Source organism: Dicentrarchus labrax, unplaced genomic scaffold, assembly GCF_905237075.1.
Source record: "Dicentrarchus labrax unplaced genomic scaffold, dlabrax2021, whole genome shotgun sequence".
NCBI lineage: Eukaryota > Metazoa > Chordata > Actinopteri > Moronidae > Dicentrarchus > Dicentrarchus labrax.
The window spans coordinates 20,099,077-20,117,177 of NW_026136724.1; the positions used below are offsets into that span (position 1 = coordinate 20,099,077).

General features: G+C 39.2%; 1 protein-coding gene across 1 annotated transcript in view; it reads right to left on the reverse strand.

The window, feature by feature from the left end:
• The window catches only part of LOC127358574 (thyrotropin-releasing hormone-degrading ectoenzyme-like), a 178,403-nt gene that overhangs the window by 138,800 nt on the left and 21,502 nt on the right, over window positions 1-18,101 (reverse strand). Inside the window, exon 3 of the mRNA XM_051391733.1 lies at window positions 16,236-16,512. Coding sequence (XP_051247693.1) covers window positions 16,236-16,512 — 277 coding nt within the window. The remainder of the gene's footprint in view (window positions 1-16,235; window positions 16,513-18,101) is intronic.

The following is an 18,101-nucleotide window of genomic DNA, read 5'->3' on the forward strand; positions in this document are numbered from 1 at the left end:
CCATCTTGAATTAAACTACTCTTAATAAACACAAGACCCTAACAGTAAAATCCTTACAAGGAGGAGAAAGGATTATTCGGGGCTGAACTGCTGGGAAGCTTTTAATGTGAGGCAGATTAACAGCAAACAGCAGCAGCAGCAAACTGTCACAACAAACTAAAGCAGATCAAAAAAACCAAGGAGGCTTCTCACCAAAATGCAATCGAATGTACTTTTCAAACCCACAAAATTAGAAATAAAGTCCAGACTCTAGCTTTGTAACTCTACAGCTTGTCTCAAAAGGCCTGTGGTTCTGACTCTGTGTGGTAGATAAGGGCCACACTTCCCAGGACTGCTAGGCACCGTCACAACTGTAGAGAAACAAACCATTCACAGGATCTCACTTGCACTACAATATATGTATTAGCATGAACACAGCTATCACTAGCAGACATGGACTCAACAGTTTACTGTAGCATTGCAAGTGACATAGCAGCCCTATGAGACAATGAACAGTTAGATGCATATAATCAAACAAATGTAAAAACTATCAATTTAATAAAATATGCTTACTTACTAAAATTGAATTGAATTGAATTACTTCTCTGATTTTATGAGTAGATCAATATCACTCTCATATGAGTCTGTTTAACAAAATCTGCCTCCCAGCACGTCTTATGTTCATTAATATGTTATATATCTTGTGTGTTTAATCTGTACAAAAACCAACATTTGCTGTTTTACAGGGGGCCTGTGTGCTGGACTATTTCTTGACCAACCAGCAGAGACTCCAGGAAGTTGCTGCTTCCAGTAAAGAAATAGTCCAGCACGTACCTTTGATGTTCTCATGGATTAAACCATTAGTTACTGCTGGACTGCAGAGCTTGGCAAGATGTTTCCAGCTTCATGTTAGTGGCAACACATACAGATGGCAAAATAAATCAACAACTGTACTTTGATTCTTTGAAAGGTTTCCAAACTCTACATTAAAACATCATTACGCCAGTAAAAAATATATATTAACACTTTATAAAGTGTAGGGCAAGCAGGAAATATGACCTCTACCCTTCAAAATAAAGGTCTCCACTATACATCCAATGTAGTGCAACATCCTCACTATTAAACATGAACAAATTCACTTTACAGCAGCAGGGACGAACTCCATCCTTCCAGATACGTGATTTTATTGTAGGAGGTCTGGTCAGGTAGACAGGCAGACGAGTCTGAAGTTTTCATTTTATTCTCACCAGGAAACCACAAAATTAGCCAGTCAGTCAATCAACAGGAGAAAAGCAAGAACAAAAGAGCACAGTGACATTTTCTACTCCGAGCTGAACACTATTCAAAACTTTATGTAATCAGGACACGCACAGAAAAAGGGCAGATAAACGCACAAACATTCTCTTCTCTTCCTTTTCTCAATTAATTCATGTTCTTTCCTCTTTACCTGCTCCCCCCCTCCTCTCCTCTCCTCTCCTCTCCTCTCGTTATCTCTCCACTCGTTCGTGACATCTCTCGCTGCGTTCTGTCGCTCCGTCTGTCGCCCTTGGATGATGGATGGGGTGATGGACGCTCGGTTGCCACGGTAATTTGATGGATGGTTTAGCAACTGATACGAGAGCCGAGAGAGCACACCAACACACACACAGCAGCGCGGTAACACACTCTCCTCGCAGCTTATGTGGGTCCTTGACTTTGAGATCAACAGACCTCAGACAGTCACTACTCCCCTCCATAACAAACACTGCTGACCCATGACTGCGGCGCCATACATCTGTCCAATCATATCATCACTTTTGCTGACGACACCACTGTGATGAAGTGAGACAGCCCGAGAGCCCAAGCAAGGATAACAGTCTCTCTGTCAATGTCAACAAGACAAAAGAGATGATTGTTGATTTCAGAAGCATGAACAGCAGAGGCAGCATGCTGCGTCTGGTGAACCGATAACAGCTCCTCTATAGAGAAACAAAGTCCTGACCCACTTCCAGACTTGTCCCATTACCGAGTCCTCTGCTGATTTTGATCATGCTGAGCGTATAATGTCTGCTTCCTCTATACATTACCCAGGTTGCTAATTGTCTGCAGGTTTGTCTTTGACTCCACCAAAAGGTACATTTGAGGATGAACCCCATTTTGGTTCCTGGCCTCATTTATCAAACTGCGAAGATTGTATTCTAGATCTGTGCAGTATGACTGCCTGCTCGCACAAGAAAATGAGTATTTATCACATGTATGTATGCACAGCTGTGCGCCATTAACAATGATATATAAACCCCCCAAAATCAACCATATATGGTGAACCATTTCCCTTTAAAGGCGCACTTGTTGAAGCAAGGAAATTATATTGATTAACTGCCAACAAGGTGGAGATACAAATGAATGAAGTACAGAACTAAGAAGTATTATTTGGAAGTAGCTGCACAATTAATCAAAATATTATCGTGCAATATCCAAATAACAATAGTGTGTGACAAAATAGTATTATAATGAAACAGAAGCACCTCGGACTACAGATGTTGTTCTCCAGATGTAATAAAACGTGTTTTTTCGGTGAAAATGGAAATTGTGATGCAGAAATGATCATTCATTTTGTGGGTCTTTTATAATATTTTGCTTTGTTAAAGCGGATTTTTTTCAGTCACCTAACAGAATCTGAACTGAATCAGGACAGTCCTAAGCATTTCATGTCTTTGTCCCAATAATCAAACTGAGTTTAGTAAACAAGGACAGGTGCGGCTGCAGAAAATGACGACAATCAAAAGCTCAACAAAAAGGAATTATGTTGTTTTTTCATGCTGAGTTCTTTAACAACAAACACGCTGCTCCGTGGTTTGATTGTTGGGTTCATGCACTGAACAATTTAAAGTGAACAAAGTGACAACAAATGAAAGAATTATTTGTTGTGCATGTTACAGGTGTAAGTGTTGGCCACTTGTCAATTCTCCAAACAAATAAGGGGGAGGCATATCACCAGAGTACCCGCTAACTCCTGCTAACTGTAGCTACTGTCAGCTAATTAGCAGTTAGCCATGCAGTAACAGTCGGATGTTACAGGGAGTACTGGCAGGGTGCAGCGAACGAATGGACACCAGAACTGGAGCTGGGTAAGCAGGGAAATGGAACAAGGCTCAGCTACCTCCCAGGGGACATGGCTGGACCGGGACCGAACCAGCACAGACCAACGGAGGCCAGTTTGAAGACGGGGAATACAGTACCGAGGTGATTCATAGTGGCTTCGACCAGGACTCTGACGACGGCGACACGTTGGGTTCAGGCGGGGACCGGAGAGGAACGGGAGGAAGGTCGGGCATCAGAAAGGCAGCGATAGCATTTAGAACCCTAATATTTAATGAATATTTGTTTGAAAAACAAAAAAACTGTTGATGATGGAACATACAAACCAAGATGGTTTTTGGTGTTAAAAATGTTTTCTGTCAAGTTTGAATGAAGTTTGTTTCAAGATGAGTAGGCAATTTATGTACAGTCTTAGCTCAGTAAAGAAGAGAAACTTGAATTTAGAAGGTGTACATTTGTATTTTTCAGTTTAATAAGGAAAATATGGGTAAGAATATTTATTTTCTCAACATTTTGTGAGTTAATTTTGGTTATTTATTAGACTAAAACTTGCAACTCAAACACATCCGTCTGAAACTACGGGGGAGCTTAGCTACACTATTGGACTAGCGCCTCTTGAGGTACAAAGTGGTATCAACCAAAGTTAGCTGGTTAGCATGCTAACTTCAGTAGATACTGTATCTCTGCAACACAATATATAGACGTATTTGATACAATGTCAATGTGTACAATGTAAAAATTGAATTTCTCCACAGTCTGTTGACTATTTCAGTTCATTTTTGGTTTTGAAAATTCTTACACACTGCAGCTTTAAATAATTTCTAGTATAATAACATTTCATTTAGTGCCACTTTGTTGCCCTACTTCTTGTCTGTCCTTCTGTTTAAGAACAGTTTCTATTTTGTCTTTCATCAGTCCCTCAGAGAAGCTACATGTCTCTGGGGTTTTCTGTCTATATTCTATGTAAAATGGATCTCTACTACCATGCTGAACAATGAAATCATATCACCATTTTTAACACCAATGTCAATTTGTTAGTATAACATAACTGCAGCCCCCATGAGACTTTAATCCCATGTCTCCTTATTCAAATCCATGTTGTTAAACTTTAGTTAAAATAATCGGTGTCACATAAAAATCAAATGTTAAAGTGACCTTTAACATTTTAAAATACTAATCTGACCTATAGTATATTATCATTATAGGATATTAATGTGACCTTTATTATCATTATAGAATGTTAATGTGACATTTAATATCATAAAGACAGACTCCCTGACTTTGTGACAGTGCCAAAAAACTTTCCACCAGCTCACTTGATATAGATACAGATCGGTGACAATCCAACACCAACCTCCAAGTCCCTGGAACCCATTCTCCCGTACTTTAAACCTGTATTCTTACTCTTACTTACATATATGTACATTTAAAATCAATCTACTCAGACATATTGTCACTTACCTGACACTTCTCTCATCTTTGTTTGGTATCCATTACTTTAACTGACACAGGAAGTTCCTCCTTAAGCCGGAAGTTACGCTCAAACCAGGAAAACATACTTGCTCAGCTTATCCTAACAAAGTGGCAACAACTGCAGTTTCTCTAACGGCTACTAGAGACTGGCTCCAGCAGTGAGTCAATCTCCATAAGGCCCCATATTAAATCTCCAACTTTACATGAGAAATAAACATTTTTACAGTCTGCTACAAAAAGACGTTCCAGTCTCTATAGCTAATTTCCCTGCCCATGACAACTGTACCGGGGTTGAATTTTATATATCAAGGCTTAAAGTTTTGCATAATTAATTGCTCAGCTCCACCCCTCCAAGTATTTGCCCTTTTTTTCAGATTAGCTGGGAGCCGACGGAGTCAGGACTGCCAAGATAGCGACGGCGAGATCCGACCACACTGAGCTTCACAACAGCTCTACAGAAACCTGTGGTTTAGGTTATTTTAGTTATACAGTCTATGATCCTAACCTAATGTTAAATACTGGTGGTGAGAGTTTTGGCGTCCTCATTTTAAATCCTCCCTCCCTTTCTACGGTGAATTTCAGCTTCGTCCTTCTGGATGCAGGTATATAGTCCCAAGATATAGAACAAAGAGGTCTAAAAACAGCTTTCATTCAGATCAACAAGTTGTAGTAACATGGCACAGAGTTTCTATTGTTTTTATCTGCCTTTTCTTTAACCTTTTTATTCTAGTGGTTATTTAGCTAAGTGTTTTTTTATTGATCTCTTTAAGTCCTGATTTTTAGAGCCCGGGGCACTTTTACTTTTTGTTCATGTTTGTTGTCTGAGTTGTTTGTTGTTTTTATATTTTTGTCAAGAGGAATTTAGGGAGTAAGTAGTAGTAACAGTTTTTAAAAATAATGTCTGAGAGGAGAAGTTAGAGATTCTTAGGTTCATGACTGACTGGATGGAGAACTTTGTGATCACATTCAAACCTTATCTGGATTTCTGTCAATCTCAAGATTTGTTGAAGATTTAAGAAACAGAGAAGCAGTGATTACATTAAAGTCCTTGTGGGGATGAAATATTTTATCATAATTAGCTCTCTGGTTGAAAAGATCTTTGAGTTGATTGAACCTCAGATTTTTGAAAACTATAAAGCAATATCCCCAGTACCCAAATGGCTTGCTGTAGCACTCGCATCTCATTTCCCCCCGTCCATGCTGATCGTGACCTGATCATGACCCTGTTCGAGCTTCTCTGCCAATCACAGCACGATAAATGACTTCTTTTTCCACTAAACTCTCCCTCACACATGCATACGTTCTTCTCTTACATACGTTCTTCAGACATGCATACAATTTCTTCCTATTCACAGTTGCTGATACCTTTAATACAACTTCAACATTTAAACATTTCAATAGTATGTGTGGTTATTATAAAACATTATTGACGATAACTGTAATATTTAAAAAATGAAATATTGATATCATGTCAATAATCCAGCGCCCCTTAAATAATTCTTTCTGGTTGCTTCTTTTTGTACAGTTACAGACCTCCTTACACTCGCATTTTGAGTCGTACTGCAAAATAGAACAAAACACACAGTAAAAGTGTTAAAAGTTAAAGATGAATTTGACTTTCAGTATTATAATTTTTACAGTTATCTATAAATATCGTAACATAAACGTGTAGTGAAAATCTGATATCATGGCAGCCCTAATCTATATGACATTAATGTGACATTTATCTTCATTACAAAACATTATTAAGACCTTTATTATCTATATATAACATTAATGTGACAATTATTGTCATTATGAAACATGTTTATATTTTATATATAAAATTAATGTGAAATTATTATCATGTAATATTAATACGAGCTTTACTCTCAGCCATGTTGAACATTTTTCCACAAAACCTTTCTGTGATCCAGATAATCCAAAATGTCCTTTCAGTAATCTCTGGATATGAGGAACCCTCGCTGTCTGAAGCTTTGTGTTTGTCTCGGTAAAGGCAGGTGTGTTGTTCACATTCAGAATCCCAGCGACCATTAGCTGGCAGATAAACACCAACAGTCTGTGCTTTATGACGCCAACAGTCGCTGGAATGACAGATGATGAAGGAATAACAAGCTAAATGGCTGTAAGATGGAGGTTTTATTGAACCAGGAGCTGCTCAGTGGGTCATCACACACTGTTTGTTTGTTTGTTTGTTTGTTTGTATTCTGTCAGACTTTAATCCTCCCTGAAGGGAAAACGGCTCATTACAAGAACAGAGATTCTTACAAAGACACATTATACTGACAATACAACAGAAAGACAAACAGCTGTTTTTTGAAGGAGGTGAAGAAAGAGGGGCTCTTTGAAAAGGAGGGGAATTTGAGTTGACAATGAAGCTGGGAAGTGTCCCAGACTGACTGTAGATCTGTTTGTGTAGCTCAGCTCATCTGAAACAGCGAGTGCCCCATATTGGACTTTATAACCGTAAAACCTGTAACGTCTTCCTTTATGGATTTTAAGGAAATCCTCGTACTTTTGATGCTAAAACCTGTTGAATTATTTGAAAAGTACATCGTCAGAAAGCTGAAAACAGACTTTTTTTTAAATGACCTTATTAAAAGAGGAGATGCAAGGAACACAAGTCCTTCAATACTGCCATCTTAATTGAACTACTAACAAATTTAACTACTTAGCAAGCCCCTACAAACCATCCTGACCAACCTAGCAACCACAACACCTTGACAACGGAGCTGATCACCTAGCAACCACCCGGTAATACCATATCGTATCGACCACCTTCTAACATACCGACTTTTGCTGAGGCTGATTTTAGCAGTTAACAGTTTGGGTCCACGTTTCTCGGTTGAGCTCACGTTAGCTTGAAGGGAGCAGAAAAAGACGACATAAACTTGACGTTTATTTCTAACACATCCACCTTTCCAACACATTATCTTATCTTTACAGCAGACAACACATTTTCTTTAGAAGATTCTAGTTCCTGCCGTCCGATTCACACGTTAACGTTATCTCTTAGCTCATTTGTGCAGGCCACGTTGCATCATTTATGTGGACTAAATTCCTGCTCTGGGTAGTCTCCAGCACACACTGACACTTTGCTTTTCTTTCTGCGGTTTTGAGGAGGATGGAGGGATGAATGTTTCTGTCAGATGAAGCCGTTTGAGCGGATATGAAGAATATGGAGGGATGTTTTTTTGTTGTTTTTTTCCCCCTGCCATCATATAAAGCCATTTCTTTCAGAGGTTTGGAGGAGGAGGATGGAGGGATGTGAGGATTAATGTTTCTGTCAGAGGAAGCTGCTCTGCAAACAGACAGCAGCGTCTCCACTGCCTGAAGGCTGAAACAAGGATTTTAATATGAGAGCAATGCTGTAACAGACACAGAGAGAGTATCCAGCAACTGTTTGTATATATGAAAATATGCATGTGCTGCATGTTCATGCCCTGCACACAGCCCCTGTTGCCGGTATATAAACTCGTATCCTGTTTTTAAAACTTGTTGTTCAACCACGACACTCTCTCCCTCTTTATCTCAAATCTCCTCATGAATAATCAGGTATGTAACGGTATGAACGGTATCTCACGCCTGTGCTAATGGAAGGAAAATCCATTTATTCAACACTTATCAGTGGAAGATCTGAGGTATTTCATCATGTGTTCATGTCTTCTTCACAAGTTCCCTGCAGAGGAACTACAATCTGGCCAAAGCATGCACGCTGTTTTTCTAATCATTTAATCATCCTGAATAGAATTTCAGCTCCTCGAGACTTTTGCATCATCGCTGCTCTTCAACCAAACCGTTGAATCGTTCCTCCGTCGATACTTATGGGTTTTTAGTGATGACTTTTATTTTGTTGTACTGCATACCGTCGCCCTAAGGCAACAGAAAACCTTTTCGTCCCTCAAACCCTCCCTGAACGTTTTAAAAAAAAGTTCCTACACATAACAATGTGCTTTTATGTGTCTGAGCAATCCGGTGAGGTGCAGGAGTGGGTATGATGAATCAACGGGGGACGGAGCGACTTCCAGGAAGGGAAGTGCAGTGACGGCATGCTCTAAGTGGACAGAAAGATGATGTCACTTATTTGCCTGTTTGAATAGAGATAAGTTGTGTGTGAACCTCTAAAGAAGCATATTTAATTGGATTTTTGAGTGTATATTATATATATATTATACATACAGGAGTTCTCTTCATTGCCTCAGGGCAAGGTTGTGTACTTTCCAGAGTATTACTGCGCTCAGTCAAGGACTTAATGTGATCTGAAACGAAGGTCTTGGTCAGTGTTATTTATGAACGTATTCACAGTCTACGGGTGACAGAAGCTTAATAGAACAGTTTGGATCAATACTTTGACACTGACTGACAAACTGTGCACAGTAGAAATGTTCTGAATAAATACGATATAAAAACAAATTGAACTGAAGCTATTAGCAGAGTTTCAGGAGCAGGAACCTCAATTGTGTCTCTTCCGGCACTCCCATACATGGTAAATGGACTGTACTTACATAGCGCCTTTCTAGTCTTCCGACCACTCAAAGCACTTTACGCCTAACGCCACATTCACAGGCCTTTGTTTGATGGCCCATCACACACATTCACTGTGTGAATGAATCAAAGGCCATCACAAACAGAAACTTCATTCATACACAGACGCACAGCACGAGGAGCAATTTGGGGTTCAGTGTTTTGCTCAAGGACGCTTCGACGTGCAGCAGCAGGAGTTGGGGATCGACCGCGTTTGATTAGTGAACAACTATCCTTCCCCTTTCACTCACATACTCAACGCCCCCCACCCCTTTTCTATTTCTCTGATTTCGTACTCTCTGAAGGGTCTTCGATGGTCTGTTGTCCCCGGGTGCCACGGCAGATTCCCCAACCAAAGCTTCCCCACAACTGTACAGCATCCAAGAAACACAATGGTCAAGCATAATACAACATTTTCTCGTTACTTATTTCTAATTTCTAATGGTTTTTCTTGCTGTTTTACTGGCCTTAAGCTGCCTTTAGATGATAAAAAAGTTGCTTTCCGATCACCGCGTGGTGCTGACACTTACAGAGGCAGTACAGGTATACATCATCAAAAAGTGTGCAAGGAAGCTATTTGCCATGTTTCTACGCAACAATAACGAGTGCACGATGCATTTGAATTTATTACTTTTTTACTTTTATTATATTATTTTAATATATTATATTTTTTTATTATATTAACCTCTACCTCCATTGCTTACATGTGTCGCTTCTGTCAGGTTTATCTAGGTTTATTTACATAGCTGTATATGGTCAGTGGAAACCAAGGTCAAAGTTGAAATTGAATAAAATATTTGTATGACAAGCCATAATGTGTGCTGTAGAGGGTTGTAATTCTATTTATTTTAACTGATTCTTTATTTGAGAACCCTACTTGGATCCAGTGGTACGTGACCAGCACTAAGTAAAGTGAAGTATGAGGGTTATGCAAGTTACATAACTGTGTAACGTGCTCAGAATGATTTAATGCATTTCTCGGGTTCAAACATGTAAAATTATTCTATGTTATTGCAACAAATACCTCATGAGTACACACAACCGAATACATTCAAATAAAGTTAATGAAGACCAACACAGGTCAGAGTGCACATCCAGCTGGCAGAGTCAATGTCTTTGAATCAACAGTGTGCAGTATTGTCAGGCAGCAGGAGGTCTATCCTCTCTCTCTGGGGTGGAAAAGGATGGAGAATAAGCACTTTTCTGAGTTTTGCATAGTTAAATCAGTCTTGAGTATTGTAATGAATGAATAAATGAATATTGAAATGTGCATATTGGATGCTGTAGGATTCTAATTCAAGATCATCTAGAATGGGAGTGTTTGTGAGAAGCTTAATGTCTCTGAGTAATATCTCTCAGAGCAGTAAGTGTATAAATTACCAAGTAATTCGCTAATCTCTCTTATCTTGGAAACATCAGCTGTAAGTAGTCGCGACTAGTGGGAAATAGGAGCACACTCCAATGTCCTGGAAAATCCATTCATCCATTATCTTTGTAGGCTTATCCAGTGGGGGATCGCAGGGGACCGGAGCCCGGCACACACTGGCCAATGTGTGTGTATATAACAGGTTTGTAAAGATTATCCAATGCATATTTAAAGGCTGATACATGAAGTATGGGTACACTGATACACAACAGATCTGATCCTAAAATTCTGCATCTAAGTTGGTAAAAATAAATGATTTTCTGCAGTAAAAAAACGATATTTCAAGCAACCCCCTTTTTCTACTGTATCTAATATCCTTTTTTACACCAAAATCTGCGGTTTTTCACATGCACGTAAACTAAACTAAAAATAGGCGATTGACTCCCTTCTCATTGCCAGTAGACAAGTTCACCTTTCTGTTTTAATGTCACGGATGCGCCTGGAAAACAGGGTTAGGAAACAGGAGAAAGCAGCATCTGCTACTCGCCTTGGACCGCGAGCGATGCCTCTTTCGCTTAGCATTTTGGATATGTGGTTGTATATCTGTCTCTCACAGGACCAGACCTATCTCCGCAGCGCTGTGCCAGTGACCTGTCGACTTATTTCCTCTTCCCCTCGAATCAAGAGAAGCTCTCTCACTTCGCTTTTATGCCACCAGAGTTGTTCTGATGCCGATAACAGCATTGGATATTCCTCCAATACTGCCTAATATGCGGTGTGCAGCTTATCCTACTACCAGTTGAGTTTAAAACAAAATACACACCTAGGTTTAGGCGATCTGAGCGAGGAGCTGAAGTAGTATCAAACTTTTACAGGACAACATAGATTATTTCCAGGGCAATCAATTTCCAGGTGTTTCCATGATCAAACTAATCTCAAAATTTCCAGGTTTTCCAGAACGCTTGTGAACCCTGATGAATGCCGACTGTACTGAAGACAAAAGCCAGATGTTAGTGGGTTAACCAGTGTGAAATGGGCTTCCTGGAAAAATGTCCACAGCCTAACAAATGTGGCCTGAAATCGTAATATTACAGGTCCTTCATGGTACACACGTTTGTCCACTACTTTAAAGTCAAAACTGCTCCATTGAATGCCTGTGCAAAGAATGTAGGTCAGCCCTTTGAGAAACTCTATGAATCAGTACAGTAATAATATATTAAGGCTGGCCAGCAACATTGTCTGCGACCCCGACCACGTCCTGAACAGTGAATACAAACTCTTACCAACAAGCCGGAGATACAGCGTTTTGCGCTTTAACAAGATTAGACTGAAGCACTCCTTTGTGCACCAGTCAATCCTAAAATTAAATATGGAGCTTAATCCCAGTTTAAATGCAGGTTGAAAGGTCTTGAATATTGTCTTCTGTTAAATGTATCACGTTTCTTGCCCTGATTTATGTCTTTTCTGTGATGTTGCAAATGGAGCTGCTGTGATGCAAGACAAGCAATTTAGTATATCATCATCATCATCATCATCATCTGCAGCAGCAAAATGCACATACAGTATGCTGCTGCTGTTGATTTAAGAGGCTTACGTGTTCACAAAAAACAGTCAACCTGAGGCTATTAGCTGCTAACGCTATTCCCAAAGCAGATTGGAGCCAGCTTCTCCTGGTTGAATAAGTGGTTCTCTTTATAAGCACATGGGCTGTTACAGCGACGTTGGAAATACTCTGGAATACAGAGGCTTGGGAATCAAAGCATATACAGTAATAATATCCTGTTGGCAGCATTTCTTTAAAAATTGGATTACCTAAAACCGTTTTCATTCACGACCAACTAAAAGTATCAGCTGTTTCAAATCAAAGTTGCTGCAATATTAAATCACAGTTAAATCAAATCATATAGTATCGGCTTTAAATCATATCTGTATAATTTTTGTATTGGATTGCAGCCCGTGTACCCTGATACATATTATTAAATCCTCTGCAAGATACACACTCCTAATATGTATATATATATATATATATATATATATATATATATATATATATATATATACACAGTGTGGGAAGAATATGCAGACTCCAGACAGAAACAACAGTGGATGCAGAAATATAGGTTTCTACATTTTTTTTGCTGCTTTTAAAGGGAAGTGATCACACATATAGAGTCTAAGCCCCCTTTCTATCATTTAGTAAACTGACTAAGTGACATATTTTATGGATATTTCATATTATATTCAAAACTGTACAATGAACTCAAACAGTGAACTGCAGGAAGTTTGTTTAAAAGTGAAAAAAGTGATTTAGATTAATTCTGAGCAGATTATTTCCTGTTTAGGGAACTTTTTATACAATTCTTTGTCTGTATTATGTATTTTTTAAATATTTTTCAACAATCATACAATCTTTATGGGCTTCTTTTTTGACAAATTCAGTGTTTTCTTGAGCCTGACACTTGTTCTGTTAGACAATATACTTAACATTATATGTACATTTCTTCACAGAAGTGAGCAAAATGCTGAGATATAGGCCCACTCTGAACCACCAGTCTATGTAACCCGAACCAGAACCAGAACCAGAGTTACGACGTGTAACCATTGATTTCTTTAATTTACTCTGATGAATGTAAAATAATGGAAGTGGTGCTTCTAGTTTTTCTGGTGACTAAAAAGGGAACGGACAAAAATAAAGATTAATGTATTCATTGCAAAGACTAAAACTCACTGTCTGATTACTCTACACACACACACACACACACACACACACACACACACACACACACACACACACACACACACACACACACACAGGGACAATGGTGGAGACTGGTGATGGTTATAAATGACCCAGATATGAATTGTCATTAAAACAGTATTTCGCTAAAATTATCTTCCAGTAACAAGGAGAAGCAAGCAGAGTGTGTGTGTGTGTATGTGTGTGTGTGTGTGTGTGTGTGTGTGTATAGTGCTGTCCTTGAGTCTCTGGCAGACGAGATGGATGAGCTGTAATTACACTGATAGAGAGATGATCGGAGGAGGGGAAGAAGAAGAAGAAGAAGAGGAGGAGGAGAAACAAGGTCGTGCATGTATTTGTCCTTGTATAGTAGCGTGGACGCGTGCGTGTGCATATTTCTGTTTTAAATGTTATGGTTGTTAAAAGGATGATGGGATATCAGCCGAATGCAGCGGCGGAAGGTTCTGACTTTCAAATCAGAATCATAACAGACACGATAGACATGATAAACACTGTGAAGCGTAGACATAAACCGGATAGAACTGTCTGGTCTGGTTGGACTTCAGGCTGGTGTCGACTGATGCAAGTTCATTGGTCCGGTCCTGGATGACGACTCTGGCTCCAATTACTTAAAACCGGATGTTTGAATCCTTAAAACAAGACATTTTCCTGCTGTAAGCTGACAGGCGGCACAAAGGGAGAGATTTGGGGCAGACCGCGCAAGATGAAAGGGACACGTTCGTGCTGGTGTTCTAAAAATAACTGGAAGTAATTTATTGTAGTTTGGCCACTAATTTGGCCACTTATCAAAATGGCCAGCAGTTGCAGCAGCAGCAGCTCACAGAGGTAATTAACGTACTTAGCACCCAATTGCTACAATTAGTCAAAAATAGCACTCCTTTTTAGTCATAACTCAGTCGAATCTGAACACACAGACATGGTACACATAGTTTTAGACTCAGAGTAACCTACACTTTCACCTTTATAATTATCTTTAATGTCCATCGTTAATAAACCTGCTTAGAAACCAGAGAAAAACGACTCCAGAACTTCCTTGAGAATCATCACATTTTTAAGTTTTCTTCCGTATCAAAGTAATCCAGTGACAGTTGTCTGTACATGCATGGGTACACTGCAAACAGGAACAGGTAATGGATAAATCGGCGTACTATTAATGCTGCCAATTTACCAAAATGTAACAAATATATACTAAAGTGCGAGGTATATTCCCTGTTTACCGAGCATTATGGAAACTAAAGTTTCAGAAATTGAGTGTGATTATCCCCAAATAGAAGCAAGATGAAGAACAGGAGTGACAAAAACCATAAATGCTACCTTGTTTCATGTTGCACGAAGAACTTTGGGTCATTATTGAGAAATATGGTTCTTGTTTCCCGGGAAGAGTGACATTGAACTCTGCCCATTCATATACTATATCTGGCCTGTGTTGAAAACCTGCAGGCACAGTTTTCTCAGTTATTTTTCTTTTGGTTGAAGGGAAGGTTGACAGTGTCAGACTTTAAAAAGCCCTGATCCAAACCTTCTCAAATTTGGCACCGACTAAAATTCATTCCTCTGTTTTCTCCCAGCACATCCAAGCGTTCACACAACTAAGCTACACAGGGGGAAAAGAAGTAATGAAGCTATGGCGACCTCTGTATGGAAGTTAATTATCTCTAATCTCTGAAACTGTTATCTCGAGTTCACATCTTAAGCGGCGTGTTATCCTGAGATAACAAATGCTGCTATGTGCCTTAATTATATCATCCGGAGACGTTAAACTGTTTTCTCAGGATTTAGTCCTTCATCAGCCACTATCTCGAGATCATTTGTGGCATTTTAAGCCAGTTGCCCTGATAATTTAATTAAGCATTGTTTTCATGTGATAGCAACTAGTTTTTATCAAGATGTGTTCTCAAGACCTCCGTGATTATAACTTCTGAAAGTAAACGATTTAAACTCCCAAACGTCACTGATTACACAGATATATTAACAACAAAAGAGTTTATTCAGTGTAACTGATTCTGAGATCGTATAGTGCAGAGGAATTGTAATGGCTCAAAGAATAAGATTTGAATGCTAAAATTGCTCAAAATGTAAGTTTCTGAGGACTAAAGACTTGTATTTGTTATGCAAACCAAATGATATACGTTTATAGAGTTCAAAATATGAGGATCTACTGTTTTGAAATGTAATGTAATATTCATAGGCATGTTTTCATTAGTGTATAATCCCCTGTAAATGTGAATCCTTATGTTTTTGTTACCTTAGATTGAGATTGAGTTTTTATCTACAGAGGGTTTCTATCAATCAATCACAATCTTTATGAGATCTGAGGCCACAGTAGTTTCTCCGTTATGCTTGTAAGCGAGAGGTATTCAGCTGGCATCATCATGTTTAATATTATCACAGTGTGACGACTGTGGCTCATATTAAGCACGTTATCCCCAGAGCAAAAGATATAATGATATGACACACAGTTTAGAGGCGATCAGGGCTTAAATGTGTCATTACGTCTAGATAAAGAGCGTCTGTATTTCGCGTTCTATCCACACAGGTTTCATTATAGGAGGTATTTCCTCTCAGCCTCGAGACAAACGGGAGTCCCAGAAGAGGAGAGAGCAGGAATGACAGAGAGGAGAAGAAGGCACAGAATCAACAACATTTGGTTTTTGGTACTTAATGAGATCATTAAGTCAAGATCACAGGATGAGTGCTTTAAAAAAATAAATAAGAGCACCGAAAAACTACATTTCTATTTAAGAGAAGCAGATAATTAGGACAAGATCAGGAGACAAGAGTTAGAAAACTACCTTTTTAATGTTTGAGCTTGCTCAATTTTCTTATTTTTATCTCCATGACTTCTATCTTATATCAATTTATTGTTTCTTTTAGATGTGTTAATTTCTTTCTTTCTTTCTTGTCCTGTTCTAACAGTTGTCCTATCGTCACTGAAACAAACATTCTTCACATCTTCAGCCTTAAAAGCAGTTATTTCTCTCAGGTAAAGCTGCAATAAAGGAACTCTAAAACCACAATCCCAGCAGTACTTGCAGTTTTGCGTTTGTCGACACTCACCGTCACGCCACTGTCGGTCTGCGTCTCTCTGTAGGTGAAGTTACAGACGGCCCAGGCCAGGTAGTACGTGGACATGCGGGGCGTGCGGGCGAAGCGATTGGTCACCCAGCCGTCCTCGTCGGACAGCGAGCTGCTCTCCACGGGCATGTTGGACAGTGAGGTGTACTGCGGGTCGTGGCGGAGGGTCAGGGTGAACGTGGCCTTGTAGATGGGCTCGTCGAAGCAGGGGAAGGCCTTCCTCGCATGGATGGGACTGAACTGAGTCACCGCCAGGTAACTGTGAGGAAAACAAATTAACTGTGTTACTGTCAAATAAAGGAAGATAAATGGCTTTCAGGAGGGCGTGTAATGGTTCAAGGAATGACGATGAATGTTAAACTAAAATGTTCAGCAATGCAAACGGCATGTGTTGGTTTTGGGTTTTAGTTCACCTGATTTGGTTCACCTGGGTCTAGTTCATTTGAATTCACTTAAAACTGAATGTTATTTAACTATTAATGATATAAAAAAAATGGATTTAATAGTTTCATACAGTTGAACTGTCAGTGTTTATTTCAGTTTGGTCAAGTTTGCAATCGTACTACAACCACATGGAGGGGCAAAATCTGGACGTTCCAACCGTTTAACCATTACTTAGCTAAAAGTAATGAATAAATATTTTGAAATTGGTAATTAGCTAACTATTTAATTTCCGCTGCTCTCTTGCTAAATAGTTTTCACTCACTCTTAAAAGGTGGGGTCAATTATTTGTCCAATATCAATGCTTTGGCAACCAAAAAACGCCCTGGACATGAGACTCAACAATCAACTGTTGATACCACCAAGACACCAATTAAGGCTTGATTAATATGTTGAATTAAACATATTGATTTTCTCATTTGTAGCCACATGTCTTGACGGTTTCCACAACAGATATTGTGCTTCTACCTCTGACAGAAATACAGTTGTTATCCATGTACCCCCTGACAACAACCAAAGTACATCCCCGGCTGGGAATCACTGCACTTCATACAAGCTTTATCAAGCTGCTACCATAACAGCGAGTTTCAAGAAGGATTTTTCTAACCAAATAACTGCCTCATCTTTTTACACAGCAGCCGACCATTTGTCAGATGTTAGTCACTTACTCGCAAATCACAACGCACTATACGGGGGATTTTGATGAAGAGGTTAATGTAGTGTATCAAATGGCCAAATCAAACAATTTTGGAGAGCGCTCAGGTCACTCCTTTCATCCAGCAGCTGTCTGAATTTGCTTTCTTTCCCTCGTCAGTGAAATGCAATGACGGCCGTTGGCTTTCATTTCATGACATTCAATTGTACACCATTTTTCCTGGCACCGTGGGATCATTTGAATCCACTGTTTCGGGTAAACAGAAATTTGGACAGTACTACAAAATGTGAAACCTACTACAAAAGAGGGACAACGTTGTGAATAATGAGCAGTTTGGGACCCAGATTCAGCAAAATGTGAAGGTTTTCTTTCCAAAAAGCCGGTCCAGCAGCTGCAGGTCAGTATGGTCATAAACACCCAGGGGGTCCTAATGTTTGCTAGAGGTGGCTAATATGGATAAATCAGAAAATGTCTAATTTTATTGTATAATAACTGGGGGAGTGCTAGGCTGAAATGATTATCTGTTATGCATTATGTACTTTTTACAAATACAAGCGCTATCAGATTAAAATGTGTCAGTAACTCATAAATAATTTAGTTGGTGGAACAGATACAGGTAACAGTGTACTCATCCCTAAATAATGTCTTATTTAATCATACAGTACATTTTCTAGAACTCATTTCACATTAATGAAAACACAGCTATATGGGTAGAATTTGTGTGTAAAAGCAGTTATTGCATAGACACAAAC